Source organism: Anoplopoma fimbria, chromosome 17 (genome assembly GCF_027596085.1).
Source record: "Anoplopoma fimbria isolate UVic2021 breed Golden Eagle Sablefish chromosome 17, Afim_UVic_2022, whole genome shotgun sequence".
Classification (NCBI taxonomy): Eukaryota; Metazoa; Chordata; class Actinopteri; order Perciformes; family Anoplopomatidae; genus Anoplopoma; species Anoplopoma fimbria.
The window spans coordinates 27190555-27217160 of NC_072465.1; the positions used below are offsets into that span (position 1 = coordinate 27190555).

Sequence of the window (26606 nt, forward strand, 5' to 3'; positions counted from 1 at the left end):
ACACTGACTGGACCAGCTTCGCTCCAAACCTGCTGTCCAACGCACCGTTATATAATATCAGAGAACCAGGAATATCACTTGGCCGTCATCTGCGTTCTGTCTTTCAAAGGAATGCATTCGTCATTTAGGGGATATATTTGGGTGAAAAACTTTCATCCAGTGTGACTTCCAGTGAGTTGAATGTGGCGCCGGGGTCACACTGCCTGGGTGAGCAGATTCCCATATTCTGACAAAGACAGAGGTCGTGTGATTGATTATATCAGTACAGTGAAAACTGGTATCTCTATGATTTGGGGTCTTTTTTTTGATTTCTCTGAATCTTTTTTAGCCTCTTTCCCGGTCAAGAATTATGGAGGCTGATTTGGCAATTATGAATGAAAGTTCTGACAGCATTTTGGGTGTAAATTCAAGAGGCTCATCTCACCAAACGACATGGAGATGAAAAATACATAACAGTAAAAAAACAACGATGTTCAGCTTTGTGCTCTCTAGACAATACTCTGACATCTATGACTTGTCTCGTTGTCAGCAGTTATTGCATTTGGCCTTTTACTGTCAATCTCAAGAGTCTCTCCTGTCTGCTAAAAAACAATTTTCAAGAATTCACTTGTGTTCAATGAATTGATGCGTTCACATACTGTCACTCAATATATGCATGGTAAAGGGTTAAGTGTAGTACACCTAAAGATGGAGCTTCAAAGATATCTACGCTGTTTATTCATATTTTGGTGACAAGCTCTTGTTCCATTGCTAGTTTGATGCATTTAATGAGCCTCATGCAAGACGATTTCCTTATTGCAAACCTTTTTTCTGTGTGGTTTGTTCGAATGTTCAAAGTCTTAAATCCCTTCTTTCTGCTTGATAAATACCACCTTATGAGGAGGGCATGACATTTATTCACAAGCATATTTAAATTGCCGTATTGATCTGTTTTACTCTGTTTGTGCACAAGTTTCATTGACAAATATGTTACTAAAGAGTAAAAAGAATACACTTTGAGTTCTGCCGTTCTGAATCAGCTGATAAAAGATTGTGAGTTTGTAAAAAAGAATTGTACAAGTGGTTCTTGTAAGCATATCAATTGAAACAGATAACAATGGGTCAGAACAAAAAACAGCAAAAAAGGTTCTAAAAGGTCCATAAAGCGTGTAGCTTTATCCAAGTGTCTTGCCCGTATTGGAATTTGTTGTGCATGCCTTTGCATGTTTACTTGCTCGTGCTTTGAATCTAGTGAAAAGTATTGCTTCTTTGGCTTAGTATGCCACACAATGTAAATATCCAGTTAGTTTATTAGAAATAAAAAATAATCTCAAATGTTTTTCTCACAGCCAAACATGTCCCAAAACGTAGTCATCATATAGGAGCTTTATAAGAACTTTGAATCCTTTCAAAAGATACAAACATGCATCTTCTCCGTCCTCATTGTTAAAGCTCACCTGCGTTTTCATCCTTCCAGGTGACATAGAGATCGGCCTCATGGAGAGGAACGGGGGTCTGGAGGTGGAGGTCGTCCAGGCCAGAGGACTCACCATGAAACCAGGTTCAAAGGGACCTCCAGGTAGATACCACTCTAGTCTGATGACTGATTGATCAAAAGAATGAAAGATGGGTTTTCTATAGGATGTCCCTTCTCCTCACAACATCAGGAACCTATCTTACACCTGGCGCAAAGAGGCACACAGCAAAATGATACTGTCATTGTTAGTTTCAGACTGAAGCAGTTTTCATTTACACGTTGTGTTAGTAGCAAATGTACACCACTGACCAACAAAAACCTGGTCCAAAGTCAATGGTGCCATATTCCCTCTGAATCAGTAAACATAAACATTCCAGGGCTGGACCCAATATCTGGAGGCTTCCAAGCTTAATTCATGAAGCTGACACTTTTTTTTATCTAAATAAACATTTGAATACTGCAAAGCTTTTTTCCCCCCTTATGTCTATTTATTCGGATTAAACCTGTTATATCTGCATAGTTTCAGATAAAGATTAAGCTACATTAATATTAGCAGTCGTATTCTATGTGGATCATTGGATTCCAGCCGTGGCTACATAGGATTGTTTCTGACTTATGTGATCCAAACTTTTCCAGTAACTCCAGAGCGTTGTAAAGTCCAAAAGTAAAAATGTAATTGAAAAAAGATAGATGTTATCATTTCCAAAATTCGCTTCATGTTTTTATCTAACGGAATATTCTGCTTTCCAGTTGGCGTTTCGCCTTTCAAGAACTACATTCTCACTGTAAACCACTCGCTTCTCCAATGTGCCGAATCTGCCATTTATATAGCGAAGAAGTGGGAGATGATAACCCATTAAATTAATTAATGTTAAACCCAAAACACACCTATGAATTATTAAAAGACTAAATAAAGAAGTACTACCCGGAGCTCAAGAAGTACTACCCGGAGCCTTCCTCGTAGCACTTATTGCACTCGTATTAGTTGTTGCACTTACTGTATTCGTATCAGTTCGCTGCACTTATTGAATTTGTCTTTGTTTACTGCACTTATCCTATTCGTAGTAGTTTGTAGCACTTACTATATTCGGATTAGTCTGTTGCAATTATTGTTTTCGTAGTAATCTGCCTCTGCACTATACTTTTGCTCTGGCTTATGCTTTGAGATGCTTGTTTAAGAAAGGAGATGCACTTATGACTTCTGGTGACTAGTAGTTCTCTTGAATACCTATGTTGAATACACTTCCTGTAAGTCGCTTTGGATAAAAGCGTCTGCTAAATGACTGTAATGTAATGTAATGTAAAACCACTTTGAACCCATATTATACCCAGTTTAACTAGCATATGTGGAGTTGCACTTCAGACCTTGTGCTATAGGTCATTTAAATTGGACTCCAGATGTTCACAGTCAAAGCTTACATTTTTTTAATTTTGGATCTCTCCCATTAAAAAGACTCCTGTTCATCAAATGATTGCCATGTCTTGGAACATCAGGGTTCCCAGAGAACATGAATGTACCACTAGACAGCCAATAGCATCAGCTACACACAAACAGAACAGCCTGCAGCGGACGCTTTAAACCTACTGGGATATATCCTCCAAAAACACAGTTATCGTCCCTGATATTATGAAAGATGCATGAGTGAAAAAGCAGGAAATGTTGTTTTCATTGTTCGGGGAGTTAATACACAGAGCAGAGGGAGGTGATCCGATAAATAAGTAACATCTACATTTTCCTCTGTTTATGCTGCAGTGAAACACAGTTTCAAGTTGCTCTGACTTTGGTTCCTGACTGAAACAATGAAGTCAGTGCAACCCTACTGGTCTGAGAGAAGTTTACAAAGCCCCCCAAAAAGTCTGTACGCTTATTTTCTCATGTTCTATATTCATTCAAAGGTGTCCTGTGGAGTTATTGAACGACAGAAACCCTTTGGGATATAGAACGCCACTTTATTCAATATTAAGTAAATAAATAAATAAAAATAATAATAATTCGATTAAATAAATCCTGAAATGAATAAATATATAAATAAATGTAAATGTATAAATGAGTCAATGTATTGTTATGACTTAATAAGTAGATTTTTATTTTTTAAAATATTTAGTTCAAATGACTACTTTTATTTATTACAGGGGACTTTTATTTAATAATAAGTATAATAATTTATTACCCAACTCTTTAGTTTTGTATGTTATGTTCAAATGAATGTGACCTGTTTATCTCACGGATATTGCTCTGCCATAACCATATTTATTTATTTCATAGACATGTTTAATAAGATAAGATAAGCGTCTGCTAAATGACTGTAATGTAATGTAATGTAATAAGATAAGATAAGATAAGATAAGATAATCCTTTATTAGTCCCGCAGCGGGGAAATTTGCAGGCTTACAGCAGCGTAGGGTAAAGTGCACACAAGATACATAGTAAAGAAAGACAAGATAAAAATAAAAAAATGAAAAATAAAAAATAAAAAAAACAAGTATTATAAATAAGCAATAAAAACAGTAGAAAAATGGACCAATGTCTTCATGAGTGTGTTGTTTGTTCTAATGCACTTGGTCAAATGTCTTAAAATCAATCAGCAGATACGTGCACATATTTGCTGAGAAACACTTGATTGAGAACAAAAAGTTAGTTGGTTTATACAATTTTTCCACCGTTGCACATTTTGTTTTCTGTATATGTTATTTCTCAAATGTATTAAATTCATAATTCATTTTGTCCCTTAACAATGCTTCACACCCGTCCACACAATCTCAGGACTGCGATGAGCGATGATGAAGATGAGCGACGGTGATACAGTGACTCATTTTCTTCACTTGAAAACTCCAGCTCACTCTCAGCTTCATGCATCATTGCACTCGAAATATATCATAATCCAAAATGCACTTGGAGAGCTGTTAATACGAGCTGGCCGCCCAGCAATAAATCTCCCGTGCACTAAACTGATCAAGCAAACAATCATCTGGTTAATTAATCACATCAGTTAACCTTCATCCTTTTCTATTAGAAACAGGACTTGCATGATGTCGACGTGACTGTGCCGTCATCTTTGCAGCAAGTCTGATTGTGTAACAACAAACCATTAACTGATTGTATCCCCCCTCTCTCTGTGGTTGCATAATATCAAACCAGCCATTGATCCTAATTGCATGAGGACAATAAAGCAAATAAGGTAAAAACAAAAGACAAATCTGAGAGAGAAAAAAAAGCCTTGAGAGAGAGAGATGAAAGAAAAAGAGGATAATAAACAGAGCAAAGCACAAACAAGAGTCGGAGGAGAGAACTTTAGTGTGAATGAAAGAAAAAGGTGGTGAAGAAGAGAGATGCAGAGATGGAAGGAGATCCATATATTGTATAAAGACAGAGGACAACCTTGCTCCATAAATCAGTGTGCCGGTGTCTTTAATCTTTAATCTTGTTATCAAATATACTTTATTTTTTATCTGGGTCAAGTGCATAAAAACATTACAGTGGATATTGATGGTAGCTTGGACATGTATTAGTAGAGATGATTCACCTTCAAGTACCGGCTCAGCTTGCTTGGAACCTCGACAAAGGTGATCCGAAAATAAGAAGTCCCAGGTACTATCCACAACTTCTGCTGGATGGAATAATGGAAATACAAAAAAAGAGTGGAAATGCGGCATCATATTGATTTGGTTTGTAACAACAACAAAGTGACATTAAAAAAAATCAAAATGATATTATTAGAAAGCTAACCTGTATTCCTTCTTTAAAGCTGCTTCACAGTTTTGTGGTGAAGGACTGCAGTAAATTAAAGTAGTTGTCCGTGCTTTCACCGTGTGTTTTATGTTTCATGAAACTTACTTTCACATTTTCGGTAGCCTAAAAAAAAGCTTATTCAGCTTCTGGTTCTGACCCCTTGTGTCACTTCTGGTTGCAAAAACCAAGATGGCGGCGGCTAAAATGCAGCACTCGAAGCTTCAAAATCGTCAATGGTTGAAGTCACTGTAAAAATGTCCACTTCTATTCGTGCTACGAGTCTTTATTTAGTTAAGTTTAGTTTGGTAGTTTGTCTCATAATCAACGACACTGATATGACAGTTTTACCAATTTTTCAAGGACAGTTTTGTAGTCTATTCCTTCAGTGCCATGCAGACAAACAAGCGATTGGCAAACTCTACTTCTTCCTTCCCTTGTCTCTTCCACTGTCTTCTACTGTACTGCATCGTAGTCTTGACACCAAACAAACCAGTTCCCAATCTCTGTATTAACGTTTCTGTCTGCTGTGGTTTCAGCGGCCTACATCAAAGTTTACCTCCTGGAGAACGGGATCTGCGTGGCCAAGAAGAAGACCAAGTCAGTGAGGAAGTCTCTGGATCCTCTCTACAACCAGGTCCTGGTCTTCTCTGAAAACCCGCAGGGGAAAGTGGTGCAGGTGAGAGACACCAAACCGAGATAAACCAGCAAAACACAATGACACAGCAGTCAGTGGTGCTTTAAGCTAAATGCTAACACCAGTCTGCTAACATGTGCGCTAACAGGCTACACTTTAGCAGGTTATGATGTGTACCATGTCCACCATCTTAGTTTAAGATAAGATAATCCTTTATTAGTCCCGCAGCGGGGAAATTTGCAATTTACAGTGTTAGCATGCTAATTAGCACTAAACACAAACTCATTAATTAAATTGGACAAACTGTTTTTGACCTCATGGTCGCGCTAGATGAAACGTCAGGTGATCAACAAAAAGGTTGCAATCCACCCTGAGGGGTACACAAATATGTGCACCAAATGCCATGGCTGTCCATCATTTGTTGTAGAGGGGAAGTAAAGAGATCACCAAGTTGTCTAGGACCCATAATCCTCTGTACAATACTTTGTGCCAATCCATCTGGTAGATGTTGAGCTGTTCCTCTTAAATGGGTGAAATCTTCACTCATTAAGAGGAACAGCAGTCATGGGATCATCCAAGTCATTAGGATTAATCTTATTCAATTCAATTCAATTCAGTTTATTTTGTATAGCCCAGAATCACAAATTAGCCTCAGAGGGCTTTACAATCTGTACACATGCGACATCCTCTGTCCTTAGACCCTCACATCCTCTGTCCTTAGACCCTCACATCCTCTGTCCTTAGACCCTCACATCCTCTGTCCTTAGACCCTCACATCCTGTCCCCTCCCTCTCCATCGGCACAGGAAAAACTCCCCTAAAAAAACCCTTTAACAGGGAGAAAAAAGGAAGAAACCTCTGGGAGAACCACAGAGGAGGGATCCTTCTCCCAGGATGGACAGAATGCAATAGATGTCATGTGTACAGAATGAACAGCATAACAGAGATACAACACATTCAATGTATATGACATTGAATGTGGAACATTAATGTATGTGCAAGATTTTATGGCAATCCATCCAATAGTTGTTAAGATATTTCAGTCTGCATCAAAGTGGTGGACGGGGCGACATGCCAACGCTCCCATTTATAGATGTACAAAAGTGAATAATCAACCCCGATCACATACCAATCTCAACACATCAAAAGGAAGAGTTAATCCGATTGATAAATGAATGTTTGTTAGAAATCGCTCCCGGCTGTCTTTTTGTGACTCTGTGGAGAGAGATCAGGAGGTGTAGATGAGACACAGCAGAAGAAGCTGTGAAGAAGAGTTTGACATTTACAGTGAGAATAGGACCTGAGGGACCGGGAGGCTGTTTGAGCTAATTTTGGATCTTTCAGTTGTTTGCAGCTTCAGCGGCTCTCAGGATCAAAAATGTCGCAAAAAAGGAACTGAGAGAAAAATATTATTCTCTCACTTCCTCCCTCCATATTCCAGACTTTCTCTCAGTAGTATTCACAAAATGTTGGCATTGAACATTTCTGCAAACCTACATTCAAACCTGATACTTTGAATGTTGACGTTTCTGAACCAAAAAGAGTTTCATAAATATGTTTCATATCAGACTCTTGCAGAAACGCACAACGCCAGATGGTTAATGTTGTTAAGGCAACAAACTACTTGGTTAACGTTAAAAAAAGATCATGGTTTGTGTTTAAATTAGGCTGACCAAACGTCCTCTTTTCCCCGGACATGTCCACTTTTTACGTCCCGTCCGGGGCGTCCGGGTTTTTTTTATTAATTGATGATAATGTCCGGTTTTCCTTCTGTGCGTGTATATGTGTGTATATGTGTCCCTCCCCGGTTGTCATTGTGGGTTAGCGTTATTACAGTAGCCATTTAACGCATCGCCAGAGAAGACGTCGTATGACGTACAGACGTTAATCAGGACTTTCATGCTTACATGTTGAGCAACCGAAAACTGCTGGGAAAGATCAGCTCTACTGCAAAATATGGATGGGTAGACAAGGAGGATGAAGAAGATAACTAAAGATTTTGTTTTTTGTTAATATCTATTTTGTTAATATCCATATGTTTTTTGTTAATAATATATTTGTTTTTTGTAAGTAAAGTGAGGGTACTTTTTATTATTTTACATTACACTGAACATTTAGTGAGAAATATATTGTTAAAGTTGGATTTTCTAATACAGAAGAGGTATCATTTAGAACATTATTTCATATTATTTATTTATTTATTTGTCCACTAAGATTTGAAAGAGAGCTATTATTTTACTAGTTCATTTTTCTAACACAGAAGAGACATTATTTCTATCATTATTTTATTCCAGAGATTTTACATTTATTTTACATTTATATATATATATATATTTTTTTTTTTTACAATTGAGGCATAATAAAGAAAGTTCAATAACCTCTATGAAGCCTATCTGAATTTCTGTCTTTGAGAGATATTATTTTGTAATATAACAAAATATTCTATCCATACATATATATATTAAAATTATAGGGAATCTTTGGGTAAACTGCGAGTATCATTTAAGTAGGCTATCTCGTGGCCGGGCTGAGTGTCCTCTTTTTTGGAAATCAAAATATGGTCACCCTAGTTTAAATTAAGTAATGTAACAAGATAGAGCGACAAGGTAACACAACCACATAGCACTATAAATGGCACGACAACTAAGCATGCTAACGTAGCACAACTATGTAGCACGACAACGTAGCATGACAACGTAGCATGACAACGTAGCACGTAAACGTAGCACGACAACATAGCACGACAACGTAGCACGACAACATAGCAAGACAAGGTAGCCTAACAATTTTGTGACAATGTAACAGGCTTACGTTTAGAAGGTACAACAATATAATAACGTAGCTACCGTAAAGAAACAACAAAACATACCGTAACAAGTGTAACATTGTAACGTAACAAGCGTTTCACACTGGACACAAACAACAGTCTCCTGGGTGAAAGTCCTGTGTTCGTTTGAGCCATCCACCAACACCACCCACACAGCCTTTGTAGAATTTGCTAGTCATACTCGTTATAAAGCCCATGTTATTTTTTATACCACGTAACTTTCACATATTTAACATATTTACCCAGAGACTTGGCTGTTATTCTCCTTAATGACTAAAACATAGTTGAAAAGACATTGTTTCTTACTTCTTTATTGTCACTTTCTTTTCCTCCTTTTGTACCACCTTGCCTTCTTTATTTTTTTTTCTTCTCTTCCCTGCTTTTATACATGATAACTCCTTCCTTTTTCTTTCTGTCTCTTCCTTCTTTCTCTCCAAGCCTTTTTTGTCTCCTATCATTTGTAACTTTCTTTCACTCCTTTTTTAATTGCCTTCATCTCTTGTCCTTCATATCATTTTTTCAATTGGTAAATAAGATATCATAACACCAATAAACACACATGTTATAACCTGCATGAATGGCATGTATCCTCAGTAATCAGCAGGTGGAAACATTGGTGTGTTTTCAGTGAAGAGGCCTGCAGCTCTGCTGCTCCCGTCATTGTGTAATTAGCCACTAAACGCCTCCCTCTTAATTATCCTCTGTCTGTGACGCTGTTCTCCGACTTTCATCAAACTCATTCACACAGGATAATGAAAATCGCTGAAATCAGCAGCGCTTTTCAATTTGTCACTTCCTGATTTACCAGAGCAAATTGCCAAATGCCTACACTCTGCAAATTCATTCAGAATCTTTCATCAACTGAATCCATGACTTACTATTTTTTTCAAGCATTAGAACACGTGAACTGAGAAAAAACAACTTGTTTATTTAAAGCACATGATTTGTTATAGTAGAGTATAAGAGCAGGTTTTACAGTATTGCTGGTGCATGACAACAATACGCATGATCTCAGAAATCAACACATGCTCACTTAAAACTCTTCAGAAACCCACGCTTGGTCAACGCCCCACGTATCCCTCGAGAGCCTTTTCTGGACCGTTTGTAAATGTTTATGCTCCTGACATGCATAGTGTCTTTCAAAATAAACTCCCGTCTTCACAGGAAGTTTAGGTTTAAGAAACAAAACTATTTCATTTGAGTTAGAGAAAGATTTTCGTCGTCGTTAACTTAACTGACTAACGATTAACATGACAACCGAGTGACTAACAACTGACGTGACTGGCAACTGACGTGGCAAAATATGTCAACTTTGACTTCTAGTTTCTTCCGAACAGCGGTCTCCTAGGTGAAAGTCCTGTGTTCGCACTTTATACTACTTCAGTTGGCCAATGCTTCTGGTGCAAATAGGACCATGCTAAATACTGCTGCCATGTATTTGGTCGAATACCAGTACAAGTAGCATTTGCCAGCTATAAAGGTTCTGGGACTTTACTTTCAATGAACATCAGCTGTGTTCTTACTTATATCTTCATCTATTTTGCAGTGTGTTTATTCTGATAAATGCACTTTAATTATAAACATTTGATATCGAATATGTGAAACGGGAAAGTCTGCAAAGCAAGCGATGACAAAGATGATACTACCCAACAGAAACATAATGGACAAAAACAGATGGTATATAGATATAGAAGGTGAAAGCAGAAGTCATCTGCATTCAAGTCAGGGTGACTTTTGTGTCATTGTTTGAAATTGGGATTTGTTTGAAGTTCTTTTTCTTGCTATTCTGTCTATAATGAGCAACTCCCATGCTTTTGGGACAGGTGTGTGTGTGTATGTGTGTGTGTATGTGTGTGTGTGTGTGTGTGTGTGTGTGTGTGTGTGTGTGTGTGGTAAACAGAGGTCAAGTCAGTTGGTTTTGAAGGTTGTAGTTTTGAACCTCTTTGAGTTCATTCACAAGGCCTGAGGCTGCTCTGCTGCTGTCAACACGCAATTAGTTGCTAAACACCTCCTTTCTAATTATTGGCTGTCCGTCTTTCTCTTCTCCTCCGCTCTGCAATCTCTGCCACCATCCCCCCCATCCTCTGACGGCAAGCATGCAATCTTTCATCAGCAACCGACCAGCAGGCAGCAAACACCCTGTTGAAACGGGAGGAATTCTTATTTATTTTACCTTTATTTTAAATGAATCGCCTTTTGAGGGGCTTGATGTGAAAGGTTGGCAAAGTGAAGCCCTTCATTGAGGTTTCACCTGCATCCATGACATTTAGAAGGCAAGTGTAACAAGTGGAGATGCACAAAAAAGCATCTTGGAGGTATACCCGAAAAACCAACAAGAAGTCATCCATTTTGAATTTATTGTGCCATTTCAGCCCATTTTTAGTCTTTTACAGGCACTGTACTTTACCCAACTCCCCTGAGTTATTTAATCAGATTATTTGGTGAAAACATTTTAATGACCTTTGTGATCTAAATGTATCAAAAGTTTGCATTTTCGTGTTAAATTATTAATGTGGTGTCAAAAAAGCGCCATTTGGCATAAAACAGGAAGTCCTTGTAACTTGAACATACTTTGTCCAATCTGATACAAATGTATTGAGCATGAAAATACATTTAAATGCTTCATAGACTCCTAGCTATTGTGTGTTTGGTTTGTGGTTTTTTTCTGCTGTTAGTGCAAGCTAAATGTCGGCTTATCCTGGTTTCTGTGCAGCGTATTCAGATGCAAAAGATCTCCATCAGGTAGTTATTTTAACATTTGCTCATTATCTTTCTCTGAAAGGTTATTTATAGAGGTAATATGTGTTGCAAAATGAAGTAAATGGCAAAAGTTCAGAGCTTAAACTATAAATGTCAACTAAGAATATTTAAAATAATAACAGCTCATAATATGTACAATATTTCCCTTAGCGTGTGACAGCAGTTGATATATTTTTCAGCTAGTGCTGCTTTTTTTTTTCTCTGTCCACATAAAAATGAGTTTTTATGATAGCCGGGAGAAGCATCAAATCCAGGGTTTATCACTCTTATCTCTCCCTTTCCCGTCGTTATTTATGATTCTGTCTCTTCTAACCAGGGGGAGTATATCTGGTGAGCTTTTGAAGTTCTCTCTATCTGATTCAATACTTTAGGGCTCAGTCACACCAGCATTTACAATTTACACTTCAGGAGGAAATCATTCATTCATTTTCCGTAACCTGCTTATCCATTAAAATGGAATCAATAGATTTGCTCCCCAAGACCAGGTAAATTTGTGCTGACCGAGTGAAGCCAATACGCAAGTGTCTTAAAACTTGCATTATCTCTACTGACCATCAGGGGGCGACTCCTCTGGTTGTATAGAAGTCTATGAGAAAATGACTCTACTTCTCTCTTGATTTATTCCCTCAGTAAACATTGTAAACATGAGTTTATGGTCTCAATCTCTAGTTTCAAGTCTTCTTCAATACAGCATGATGTTCATTTAGTAAATGATGCTCCATTTAGAGTCAAACAGACCATAAAGCAGGGGATGCTTTAGGGCGGGGCTACTGTGGCGACAGCAAAATCGCCGAACACAAGGCTTCAAAACGCCAGTCCACAAACCAATGGGTGACGTCAATTCCACGTCCACTTCTTCTAAGCAATCTATTCCCCAGACCAAAAGTTCACCAAAGCACTTTTGACCATATTGGGTATTTTGTTAGAATGTCCAAATGAGTTAACTGTCCCACTTTCTGGTGTTTCAGAGCTCTTACTCTTCCTTTCAATTCAAGTTCATCCATCCATCATCGGTATCCACTTATCCTCACTTCAATGCAACATGCTGGCTTGTTTTTTTTTTTTGTGTGTTAAATCCCTTTTTGTCTTTCCATCAGCACCTGCAGAGTGTGTGTTTGTGTGTTAGTTCCACTTTCTTGAAAGTGGAACTAACACTCAGCCAGTTCCTCTTGTTCTGCCATAGATTTGTCCTTCTCCCGATGTCTCTCTCCCTTCTAAGTTAAACCGGTTGAGGTCAGGACCTTGTTTGGAGAGCTGATCGTGGGGCAGACAGAAAGAGATATAGATTATCCTTCTTTGAAGATGGAGGGAATAGATTGAAGTCTCTGTAAAAAAAAAAATCACACTCACACATACCAAACCAATTGGTATGCTGGCTCGCTTGGACACACAAGGCGGCAACACGCGTGGACGCACGCACCGACGGATATTGATTATTTTGTCCGCCGCTTGACAAGATGTGGGTCCGTCTGAGATGAGCCCCTGATGTTATCGGGTTGTCAGGAGACAGAGAACACCCAACGTCCAAGCGCACACACAGGTTTCTAACCACATGACACCATCACCTCCCTCTCTAGCTTCCTCTCACACACTGTCCTTCTTCATTTACTTTAATTGAAAACCTCACACTGCTGCTGTAACAGAGAGAGAAACCGTCAAGAGCCAGCAGTTGCCTCAGAACAGATTTCCAAACCATCTGGATTACTGCTAATTAACCCCCGCCCTCTTAACCTTATCGCTTTGTCAATTAATCTTTCTAGACCTTCTTCACCCCCAGGATGCTTTATGTGCACAATCTAAGGGCCTCTGAAGCCATGTTCAGGCACTTAATCCCTCGAAACAAATTGATTTCTCTTCTGAAACACTGAGAGGAACATTGAGTACATTTCACCTGAAGACAAAACTTTGCCGATGATTACCTTCTATTCAAGATAATGTAGCATTTACGACAATTTAGAATTATAGACTGTAAAGTACAACATTAGCTGGTAACTGAAGCTTATTCTTAAGGGGTGAATTCGCCCCTTAATGTATATGTGTATCTTGGTAGAGTGTTAGTGTCCAGGTATCATTTGGGTTTCTGATCATATCAATGATTATTTCTGTAGCACATTCTGTTAAAAAGCTGATGATTTTGACATTTGTTCTTGTCTTTGTAGTAAACATGAAAGAAAGTGCACCTGTTAAACCTTTTTAATTATTTATAATAGCTCTACTTAACTGAAGCCCACACAGAAGTGCCAAAACCTCAACCTGAAATGGCTCCAACAGCGAGTCAATCCCCATAGAACCCATGTTTAACTAATATGTTGACAGTCTCATACAAAAAACTTTTGCTCTCTATAGCTAATTTTCCTTTTTATGACAACTGTACAGAGTACACCCATTTAAATTACATCGAGGACTAAAGTTTAACGTGGATGTCGTCTGAGGTCGCTACATGCTAGCTGTCTGTTCTGTTGCGTCACCCGGTCCTCCTCAGCTCCTCCGATGATCCACCTCTTTGAACATCTTTAGAGTTAGGCTGCGTCGTCTCTGCCAAGATGGGAACATCCAGAACCACCCACCTTGAGCTTCACACACACAAATCGGCAAATGCTAATGCAAAAATGTAACGTTTTGGTGATATGGTATGATGTTTTCCTCCTAATTCTTATCGATATCTCTTGCGTAGGTGATCGTTTGGGGCAACTACGGACGGATGGACCGGAAATGCTTCATGGGAGTAGCTCGAATCCTATTGGAGGAGCTGGACCTCAGCACGATGGTGATTGGCTGGTACAAGCTCTTCCCTACATCCTCCATGGTGGACCCGACGATGGCGCCACTCATCCGCCACTCCTCCCAGATGTCCCTGGAGAGCACCATTGGGCCCTGCTGTGAGCGATCCTAAGACTCAAGAAAAACAATTCATTTTTTTGTTTTTGCGAAAAAGATTCCACATTTTTATACAGCCTGTAGCCCTGCGCCTGGGTCAGCCGGGTCGTACTTAAGGGCACCTTGACCGGTCTGACCACACTTGGGACTGAATCACTCCCCCGACTGGGAAATGACTCTACCACCTAGTAGGTCATTTTGGCACCCACTGGAAATATACTGTTATTCTTTTGATATTGTATCAGACTGTTTTCCCCGAGACTCACGGGAAGCACATTTTTCTTTTGCTGTTTTGCAAAACCGGCCGCCCCTCAGACTCACAGGAAAACGTTGCTCTCCTCAGATCTCTTTGATGAGGAAACAAAAAAACCCACTTAATGAGGAAACTTCAAAGGACGGCTCGGTTGGCGACATTGATCGCGTCCTATTGGGACCACAACACACTGCGGCGCTCGGCTTGGCTTCAGCTACGCGCCTTCACGAGCTTACGATCGGATTCTCATTCCCAGGACTGCTCATTGTCTTTTTCTGCGTCCTCAATAAGGGGTTGGGTGCTCCTGAGTGTTACCTGTCTATCCACTGAATCCGGAGCCAGAAAGCGAGACTGCCCTCAGACTGATCATCAGGACTACAGAAGACTTTGAAAAAATAATAATATATATAGCTTTATTGCTATATATTGCTTATTTGTTGTAACCAACCAAGACATCTTGGTTTTGAACACTGAATTGAGCTGTTTTTTTGTTTTTTTTTGTGTCACACATTTGGCCCTTCAACGTTCAGTCCATTTGGTACTATGTGTATGCGAGTGGAGGCATGAATGAAAGCCCCTTTCATCCTCTGGAAGGATCTAGATCTCTACTTGATCCTGGGGATCCGGAGTATTGCTGGGTTTCTACAGACTGCGGTTAATTACATTTAGCTGCAGCGCCAGGTGTTAATTGGTCCCTGAGTGGATTTATGTGGTTTAAAAGACAAACTAGCAGGTTCTGAGTTCCCGAAGACCCAAGAGCCTGTAGGTTTTCATTACAATCAATCACGACAGATTCATTTTTGTCATCTCTCGTGGAAGGCACTTGTTAGATAAATGTCGTGTTTGGTTGGACAGAAAACATGCAGCCTTGTGGGTTTTTGGAAAAAGTGATCTACGTAAGACCCCATTTTACCTGGTTGTTTTTTGACTACCTAGCAAATTGCATTAAAATAGCAATTTGCGGCTTATGCGAGCAGCCGTAAAGTCATCAAAAGAACCATCAAATACAGTTTGAAAACTGATTATCTGACTTCAGGAGGTAATTACTTTTTAGCCAGATGTGATACAAGTTTGAAAGTATTTTTTTTGTTTGTCAATCACAACCCTTCTTGGTGCATAACTTAATGCTACGTTGCAGACACAGATATCTGGTGTCCCAGACAAAAATAATTGGATTTTATGCATGCATTATATCGTATTAGAATTCAAAGCTGCTAACAGTAGATGCATGCAACTGTCAAATGCAGTAAGATTAAACCTTATTAGGATATAACTGGCCTTAAACAGCCAGGTGTGAATGGGGTCTGAAATGTTTGGTTCACTTACATTCTATGTTGTTCTAAATGTTCACATCCACCTGTTAGTGCAGGAGGGGGCAGATATTGTCCCTGTGTTGTAGCACTGATACAAAAAAGACAGATGTTTCCAAAAGCATTAAGGATAGTAGCCTGGCTGACAGTGTAGGGCTGAAAAAGCACTGTTTATCCCAGTGTATTTGTAGTTTGGTATGCTCTTAAGCCGATAGTCTACAAGTAGATTTTTAAGATTCCTCCTCTCTTTTTTTTTTTTTTTACAAAAAAGCTTTGGTTAACAATTGTCTAATAACAGTTTCTACTGTGCCAATTTCTACCAGCAAGTGTCTTCTCCTTCCTCTTCCTCAATTACCTTGCAGCATGAGCTATTATTGTGAGGGAGGAACAGAAACAACGGCTCACAACATCTGAAGGCAGCATTCAGGCTGTGCAGAGCAGCGTCTCTATTCTATTCTAAATTACAGCCCTAATCCACAGACCGCCGAGGCACCTGGTGATTAGCCGTGCTAAGACTCAGTGTGGAGAAAAGAAGAGAGGGAGGAAAAGGAAAAGAGAGAGGAAGGAAGCATGAAATGTACTTTGCATCATCCAAACAAAGGATCTGTCTGGACTGACGTCAGGTTTTACAGATTCTAAAAAAAAAAAAAGGACACAAAAATAGGATGAATTTAAAGGGAACACAATGTGCACACTGTAGAGAAATTTATAGTTAATTGAATAACAAAAGTGTATGTATTTCATTTGGGCACTTTATGATTCTTAATGTCTTTTTTTATCTGTAAATATTATGGTTGTTAGTGTCTTTTGGAGTGAGCCAAAGTTAATCTGTAATAATTTAGTTGATTAATGTTAAATCTCTGAGGGAGGGAGGGGATATCCTCGCTAGTTACCGTAAGATTGTAGCATTAGCTGGTAGCATCCGCATGACTGATTAAAACTTCTAATTAATTAGCAGACTACTTGATAAGACTTAGCATGAGCTATACGCTACAGAGGAAGTGGAGAAATGAAATACAGTATGTTGGGTTGAGACTTAACATTTATTGAGGAATACATACATATGTAGCAATGCGATTCAGATTCAAAGTTTACTGTTTCCTTTCACAGACAATAACAAATAAAAACTGTTTTATTTTTTAACTTTGAAGCAAGATTTCAGAACAACATTTCTCTTATACTAATCGACTAATATTTTCAATTAAACCACACAATTTGGAGTGATTTCACTCTTTTAAAAAAAACTTTTGCAAAAGTGGCCTCTGTTTTTGCTAGTAGCAGTGTTGCAGGGATATTAATACTGTATTTATTTCCAAACAAATCAGCTACATTCTGTAAAGCAATAATAAAAATAAAAAAAAACATCCAGGCATTGCAGTTTTTTCAGTTGCACAGTGAAAACTGTGGACAATGACACGCTTAGCCAATGATTTTCACTGCAGTCAAATTCATCAATTATCATGTCTGACAAAGTTATCTTTTGGCCTATGTTTTGTATATGAAACTAATGTGAACATGTCATAATGTTGTGCTTGTCCAAGAGGAAACGCAGGATTTTTATGATTTAAAGGGGACATATCATGCTTGTTTTCAGGTTCAAACTTGTATTTGGGGTTTCTAATGGAACATGTTTACATGCTTAAATGTTCAAAAAACACTTTACTTTTCTCATGCTGTCTGTCTGAAAATACCCTTATTCACCCTGTGTCTGAAACGCTCCGTTTTTAGCGCCTGTCTCTTTAAGAGCCCCCTCCCGTAAAAGCCCAGTCTGCTCTGATTGGCTGTTCTAACGAGCCTGTATGTGACATAAGATGGGGAGAAAAATCTTAATGGCTTGTTGAATCACATGTTGTCTGAAACCAGGCAGCCCACAAAAAATTGACTGGGCTGTCTTATTTCACATTTGTGAGTCTTTCGTGATATGTCCCCTTTAAAACACCTTGAAGAATCTGAAAGCAGGAGCCAAAAATCTCTTGTTAAAAGGTGTAATTTAAACCCATCACATTCGTGTTTTAGTTCCTATGGCTTATTCCAGGGGGATTTTCATGGAATCGCCAAATCACCTCTTTCAGACTCAGAAGGAGCTGAAATGTAACACCCCATGTAACACTATAATTTCTGATTTGAAAAATGCAGGATCATTTTTCACGACCTAAAATGACATTGAATATCGTCGAATTTTATTCGGTGACTGGCTGGTTGTTAAAAGTAAAGGGGACCGTTTTTAAAAATGAGATATTAGAAAAGTTATATACATCAAATATATACGTATTTAATATATATAGTTATATTTAAAATCAATGAACTCCTCTTACTGTGACCCGAGGAATGGGTTTTTGTCTGTGTTCTTTTGTGCCAAACTTTTAACATATATTGAGGGCTGATTTCCCAATTAAGGACCAATGAAAGAGAAAAGTTTACACTTAAATTTTCTATCAGCAACCCATAAGCAGAGTACATTCTGGTATAAAGAAATGACTTTGCGTCCAAAAGGAAGAACTCTGCGGCTGAAACCATATGCATGATAATGATTACATTGAAGATAGATCACAAGGACAAAGTTAGAAATGTGAAGTTGCAGCAGTAACCGTCATAGAAGATCCCCATCTATCTACATCCAACCTTTATGAAGCATTAAACAACGTTAACAAAGCGCTGATTGTTCATAGAACCATTTGAATGCTAAAAACGTTCCTCTCACTTGTAGAGCGGCATGGCAACAGTGAGTGATGGGTATTCTATGATGGCTACAGCTGCAAGAAAATGCTTTTCTCTAATTGTTTGGGAGCGAGACGAAATATATGCCCACATTCCCAGCAGGCTTAAGAGTAATTAATGTTTGTTTATTAAAAATTGATTGTGTAATTTTGCTCATCAAAAGCTTCTTGTTCACTCGTCTGAGTCTGTCTTTGGCATTTTGTATCTTTCAAGGCAAAAGAATGAGCTAATAGATGTCACCCATGTTTTGATTGTGTCTGCCACACGGATGTTAATTATGTACTACGATCAATTGTAATGAAAGTAGAGGCCTTAAATATATACATTTTGACAGAGCTAAGGAGAAGAAATGTCACATAAGGTAATCAAAACGACGCAAAAAAATGATAATGATAATCTTTGCGTTTGTTCTTACTGAATTTCTGATATTTCAACTAAATATTTGTGTATTCTCTCCTCTCCTTGGTGTAGGGTTTAACTCAACAAACAGAGCAAAAAAAACCTACTTTTTTGCAGAGTAGGTACTCAAACATTCTGACCTGTTTCTAAACAAAACCTATTTTCTAAAATTACAAAAAATACGCTGTTGTTTCTTAGTTTCATGATGTTTGAATGCACTAAGCAAAACAATAACAACTAAAAAACAAAAGAACATCCACAATCTAGACATCTGCACCGTCTGTAAGAATTGCACTGGAGTCCTGATGAGGTCTTTGTCTGCCTTTTTAGGTTGACATTCTGCAAAACCAGACATTTTCCATTAGAACTACTCGCTTTTACAGCACCGTAAGGGGCCGTAGCCCAAGATATAGGGAGAAAGTTCTCGCGACAGTTGTGTTACATACAGAATACTAAGCAGAGTTTAGCTAATCATTTTGAGATGTGAAACAAAGGTAACATCTCTGACAATGCATTTAAATGATTGATAACCTTTTTCTTGATCTGGACAACATGTGTAACCTTGAGTGACGTTAACATTCCAGCTGTCTAGGTTGACTCTGGCTTTATTTACATGTTCTTATCAGAACTGGTCACATGCTGACGCTTGGTGAGGACACTTGGCGTCACTATCTAATGCTTTCTAATTGGTAGCCCAGTTCGTCAAACTATGACGCTCCACTACGGTCATAGCAAAAACACTTGCTCAGGTTTAGGTAACAAACCAACTCAAGTTTGGTTCAGTAAAATCATCATGGATTGGCTCAAATAAATCTGCAAAATAATTCAGACGTAACAATGTAACATGAGCACGGAAAACACCCGTAACGTCAATATAAATCAACAACACTTTGGGACACGAACGCCGGCCTTCTGGTTGAAAGTCCTGTGTTTGTTTGACCATTCTGCACTTCATACTTTTTACTACATCATCACACAACTTGAGCATTTTCTCTGAGCATCTAATAATGACTCTAAAGGCTGCCTTGACACCCTGGAAATGAAACGGGCTGGCACATTAACGTTACTATTGTGAGTTTTCTTACTAATGAAATAGCATTTACATGGGTTAAAGCCCAGACTGTAAAAATATGGATGCAGCTTCCATTTTATCACAGTACATGTGCATGAAGGAGGATATTAGCAATAGAGACCATAACACTTTTTTGTTCCAGGCTGTAAAACACAATTATTCCCGCTGTTAAGTTTGCCGTTTTATGATGGAAGTCTATGGGGACTCGCCTTTGGTGCCAGCCTCAAGTGGCCATTTGAGGAACTGCAGGTTTTGGCCTCATTCGTCCTTAACTTTCTGTAACAAAAGTATTTAACCGCACTTTAACCTAGATGCAAAATGGAACCTCATTGAAGGCTAATTTTGCAGCCCTGATTATTGGCACAAAGAGCGTGCAGGTTGATTTTTGCAGAAGATCAAACTAAGGAGTGAATCTGGGGAAAATTCCCTTTGAAGTTCTTAAAAAAAACCTTCTATTACCCAAGCTTAAATTGTCCATATCCTTATCCTCTTAAGTACTTGGGATTTACTGATTTAAAAAAGAAAGAGAGCACTATTTGTGTCCTTTTTTTTCTTTTTCCGTATTTACATTTCTAGACACATATCAGATCATGTTCTCTCTTGCGGGGAAGAGGTGGAGGAGTGGTGAGGATGAAAGGGTGGATGCATCTCCTCTGCGTCTGTTACGAAACATTGGCTGGTGGATCCCAAAAGCAATACATCTCCTCCAGTCTGCTGCGCTGCAGAGAGAGCGCCTTCCAAACCTTCCCCCTCAGAGGCCTCCCTCAACCCGAACCTCATAAAAGACTTCCTCCACATGCCATCTGGTAGATCCTCTCATTGAAAAGCGTCCAACATTACCTCGAGCAAACTCATTTTTAGGTTGGGTGACCCCAGTGTGAGTCAAAGTGCCATGGAAGTTTTGTCACTTTTGTTTCTCCACCCCATTCCTGGCTAAATTACCTCTCACCTGTGAGTTCCTAAACTAATTTAGACCCCAAATCTTCTAAAGAAACCCTCCTTTTATTTCTCCAACAATGGTTGAAGATACAAAGTCATTCTATCTACAGCATTCACAGCCTTTAATCCTCGTCTCTGAACCATCTGAAGGCCACTAAAATGTTATTTATAAGAAGGTTTTGTTTTGTTTTTGTGATACAAAATCCATTTATCCAGGGAAGATTATCCAAGCATTCTGTATATTGTTTTGCTCAGCTACACATTCTTCTGGTTAAACACATTCATCCCTTCAGTTCTCTGCTGTCAGCCACTGAGGAACTTCATTGGAGAAACTAACAAATCACTGAATCGATCCCCTCTCCGTTTAAGTATTTCAAACTTCCAAAAGTTTTCAATATTATATATATATATATATTCATTAAGCAGCAAATATCCATCTGCGTTGCGTTCCAGTTGTTGCTCGTGTATTAACTGCCTTGAGGACCTGAATGTTATCAGAAGAGTGACAGAGTGGTGTTAACATTAGTTTTTATTCACCGCACTGTCGTTTTAAAACACAAGTATATTTGCAGATTCTTTGGCAAACTGTTATATTGTTGAGTAAATGCACAATTTGGTGTATTGTTATTCTATTCCAGCTGTTAATAAAATAGTTTATCTCCATCATTGGATGCTTGATTGTTTTTTTTGTGTTTCATTTCAAGGTGGTGATGCAACCCAGTCAGCTAAAAAAAAAGGTTGCTATTGTACGTTTCTAAAACTGAGGATTTGTTGAATCTTTATGTTTGATATTAACATTTCTAGATGCGTATATATAAAATGCCATTTTGAAACTGTATTCTTAATTATATTTAAAGAGCAAAACCACTTGGTTAGGTTTAGTAAATGATAATATTTGTGTTTAAGATAAGTATGCTCACACGGGACATGGACTCTGCTCTCCTATGTGAAAGTCCCATGTTTGACCCAACCATCCAGCCCAACCAACTTACATGGATATTTGATACATCTTAAACAAACAGAGTCCAGGACAAAATATGTCTCCCTAAAAATGTTATTGACAATGAAGTTTCATACTCCTACAGCTCTTATGTGGCAAAATAACCGTCACTTTATCTTGGGATAAAATTCTAGTGAATTAGAGATGATAATGATGTGAATTTGGACGAACAAACACAAGACTTTCAACCAGGAGACCAGTGTTCGTGTCCTAAAGAGATATTTTGAAGTTACGTTTGTGATGTTTGTGTTTTCTGTACTTATGTTCGGTTGTTTACGTTTTACTTAGTTTACGTACTTATTTTAAGACCAACCATGATGTTTATCTCGCCTTAACCTAACTGCAGACGTTTCAGAGTAACAGCATGGTATAAAATAACACACCAAAAGCCTAAAATGCGTAATCATGTCATGCAGAATGTCCTTAACATTTCCTGCATTTATACAATTTCCCATGAGATCAGGTTTAATGAAATATACAGAATATTTCCTGTGGGTAAGATAACTTTTTATCCATGCATATCCACGTATATAAAGCCATAACAATTCAACTTAATGCATGGCAGAAAAAGCAGCAGCAGTAACAAGCTTGCCTTTTGTGTCGATAAAGATGTATTTAAAAGCAAGTATAAGCTCATAAATGAACAGGTCAACTTTCCTGAACCTCAATAACCTGCAAACCTCTTGTCGGCACAGATGAAATGGGAAGGAAGTGACAACGAGAAGAAAAGAAACTCACACAAGGGAGGAGGTGGGAAAACACAATAATCAGAAAGATGGAGGAGGAGAATGAGATTGGGAGCTGGAGAGAGAAGCAGAGGAGGGGAGGGATTAATTTTGTTTGACAGTATGAAGTCTGTCTGGATGCAATACTCTCTGTCTCTCTTTTTACCCCCCATCTACGCTCATTTCCACCTCTTCCTTTATCTCACTTTTCCTCTTATAGTATCTGCTCTCGTTCAATCTTTCTCCCCTCACATCACTCACTATTTCTCCCTCCCTCCCTCTGTCTCTCTCTCTCTCTCTCTGGCAGACGTCCAAACTCCCTGGCGACCAAACTGATCAGCTTATATTAAGGTCTCTCTCTCTCTCTCTCTCACACACACACACACACACACACACGCACACACACACACACACAAAGCAATTGCGTGACAGCACGGCAGGTCCCACTAGGCACACACACACACACACACACACACACACACACACACACACACACACACACACACACACACACACACACACACACACACACACACAGGGAGGCATGACTTGCATGCACATGCGCAGACTGACGGACGGAGAAGACTCCACATCGCACACATACAAGTGACGGCGTGACTCGCATACACGAAAATGCAAGACAAATTCACACGCTAAAATTGGATGAACCAGCCGGAGACCCTCAGATGGTGCAAAAATGCAAATTGAGACATAAATCATTTTCTCCACGAGGAGGAAATAACAACTTTCACCTCGGTGAAACACAGACACCGTAGGAGAGGGTTGTGCTCGATCACGGACGCTCATCCGCCTTGACAGAATGTCACTGTAGCGCCCCCTGCTGCATGACTGCTTGGAAGGGTGGGAATTTTTTCTTGTTTGGTACACAGATAGAAAGCAGGAAATAGAGTGACATGGGCTGCCATCATCCACTCAATGCTACTTTGGGCAACTACCACCAATTACCCCCCTTAAAAATAGGTTATATAAAAATATACAGCTGTATATTCAGCTCTCATGAAAAGGGATATTAGCAATAGAAACCAAACCAGTCTTTTTGTACTAGGCTGTAAACATTATTTCTGCTTTAAAGTTGGGTATTTTAACATGGAGGTCTATGAATATTGACTTACAGTGAAGCATTGACTGTATATAAGAATCGGACATCTTTTTGCAACCAGAGGAGTCGCCCCCTGCAGGTCAATGTAGAGAATGCAAGTATGAGACACTTCCGCATTGGCTAGATGATGAGGCCTGGTTTGGAGCCTACCTAAAGTGGTCGTTTGTTAGTTTCAGTTCTCAACAACAGAGGTTTGTAACAGGGGGACGTGTCCTCTCAATGTTGACATCCCCATCCCCTAATAACAAAGAACGTGTTTAGGCAGAGGGGTTGTTTTGTTTCGCAAATGTTAGCCTAGTCTGCCTGACTCATTGATTCTTTTTCTCACTGAGGTTTGTGCAAGTTAGTATCTCTGAAATCCTCCATCGCCTCTTTAGACAATGCTTGAAAAGCTTCCAAAAAGAAACTCTGAAGCGCGAGCAAAAGTAAAAGAATGACCTCCTGAAGTCCATCCCTTACCACTTTTTTCTGACCTCGATGGAAAGCATGACAAGTTCAAGGAACTCACCTTGAATTGCAAAGTGATTCCGTGCTATATCATAGAAAATAAATGATTCGTTATTATTTATTATTATTAGTCATTATTAGCATGATTTCAATCAGGTCTCTTTCCAGAAAACAGGTTGTTCTCAAACTCGTTTGTGACACTCTTCTCAAATATGAAGTGAATTCTGATGTGAGTGCTGCTGCTCACATGGAAAATAGAAACCTGAAGACATGAAAAAGCTATTTAGTGAAAAATACTGTAGTTATAACATAGCGTCTTTCTATTGCAGTTGCGAAGGCGCCACTTCATCAATAGCCAACATCTGAACCGGCCCAACTGTCCCAATCGGCCTCTTCAAACCGCTCACCACTCCTCTACTAGAGCTACTTTACCTCCATCACCTCCTCCGAGGGACAACCTGGCAGCAGAGTGATGGTGGAAGTTGAGGAGGAAAAGTGATAAAGCTCTGTGATTTGCTAACGGTGTCTGGACTGACAGAGAGTCCACAAGGGCTTAAGACTGTCTCACTGCAGTATCAGCAAGTACTTAAGGGCTCTTGGCATGAACTTCTGGAGGCTTCCCCAAGGATTTTTCATCGAGTCTGCAACCCTGTAAACCTTTCAGTGTGAACGGCCAATAATTCATTGCAGCAGTGTCATCTGCAAATGAGGACACTGGGGAGGCATCCAAGAAACTTAAGCCATCGAGCCAACCAGATAGAAATATAAACTTAAAACCACAAATATGTTTGTAGCCAATCCAAGGTACTTTATTAAGGGGATTCTAACACACCTAATCTGGTGCACTTTGAACTTATTTTTGTGCATTTGTTTAAAATGTCTCTGCCTGGTTTGTTTGTTTATAGTGCGAAAGAAAAGCAGACTAACTACTGGATTTTGTAGTTGTATATATGTGATTTTGGCATAAATTCAAAGACCGAACTGCTTTTAAATCTGCTCATAGAACCTGTTAAGGCAGCGATCTGCATAACCAATACAATGTTTGAATTTTTCCAGGTTAGTGTGATGTTTTGGAAATGAAGCATTACTTTTGTATGCGTATGAAAGCGAGTATTTGAGAGTAAACTTAGTAGTGTAGGCCCCAGAAGTGTTGGCAGAGGGCTAGCCTGGTAGCTTAAATGGCAACCAAATGGTATGCATTGTTTATGTAGGAAACTCCGGCGACAACATTACGCATTCAGGAAACTGTAAGAAGCTCCTCATGGATGCTATTGTTATGTGTTTTATATGCTTGACATGGATACTTGTTGAACTCAATGATGAGTAAACTTTCAAAGTAAAAGAGCTAATTGCTAAAAGTGTCTCAGTCTGCCTTCCTATGTCCTCTGATTTCTGACTGTGTTGTATCTTTCTGTTTCTAGATAATTTTGTGTTTTTGGTCTTCTGTTTTTTTCTTCTTTTCTTCGCGTTTTTCATCCAATTTTAGTGTGTCCTGCTTTTATTATTATTATTATTATTATTATTATTTTTATTTTTATTTTTATTTATTTTTTATTATTTTTTTTCTGTTGGACTCAAGCTTCCTCCTAGTGTCTGTCTGCGTTTGCGTCCGTCCCTTTCTGTCCTCTCTCCGGACTGTCACAAAATGTGTTAACAAGAATACAATTTGACAAGTGTTTAAAGGGTTAACGTTAACGCGACTTGAAGGCTAACAGTTCTGTAGAAAATATGAATATGCCTGGAAGAAAATATGTGATCTTATTTTCTTTGTAGAAACATGAGTTGGATGTACATGATTCTGTTACAAGTGCAGTGGTATGGTGGTAAATATTTATCAAATTTAAAATGTATTGGGCTTTAAAATGTTAAAGAAGTCGATGAAACGCAAAGGTTGAAGCATTTATCTTTGACTTTGGTGTATTTCATGATTTATGTCTTGCTACTTTTCCTGCCATCCAGGCTGAAGGGAAGGGAAAACCTTTAAGGGTTTTAAAAATGGATAAATTGGATATAAGCATTTAAATATCTGTCTTTATTGACTTCCATGTAGCCTATGTTCACACTTTGACCCACAGCAAACATGACACAATTTCACATTCTCACTACTAAATGGGTGTTCTAATGATGCATGTATATTTACAATAATCTCAAACTGTGCTTGATACGCCACACTGCACAGTCTTTGTAACAATATTGTACTTCTGTAAGAAGACTCAGGCTTTCACTTTGAAAGAAGAAAATGTTCAAAATTTTAAACATTTCTAAGTTTCATTTAACACAATTCCAACAGTAGGTGTCCTAAATGTTAAAATGAGGTAAAACACATTTTTTTTTACAATC

At 38.7% G+C, this 26606-nt stretch overlaps 1 protein-coding gene across 4 annotated transcripts in view; it reads left to right on the top strand.

The window, feature by feature from the left end:
* rims4 (regulating synaptic membrane exocytosis 4) overlaps nucleotides 1-14299 on the top strand; it is a 47413-nt gene extending 33114 nt beyond the window's left edge. For all 4 annotated transcript variants that reach the window (XM_054617531.1, XM_054617528.1, XM_054617530.1 and 1 more), the window contains 3 exons: nucleotides 1457-1558; nucleotides 5723-5862; nucleotides 14081-14299. In XM_054617531.1, the coding sequence (XP_054473506.1) occupies nucleotides 1457-1558; nucleotides 5723-5862; nucleotides 14081-14299 (461 nt within the window). The remainder of the gene's footprint in view (nucleotides 1-1456; nucleotides 1559-5722; nucleotides 5863-14080) is intronic.
* The last annotated feature ends 12307 nt before the right edge of the window (nucleotides 14300-26606 follow it).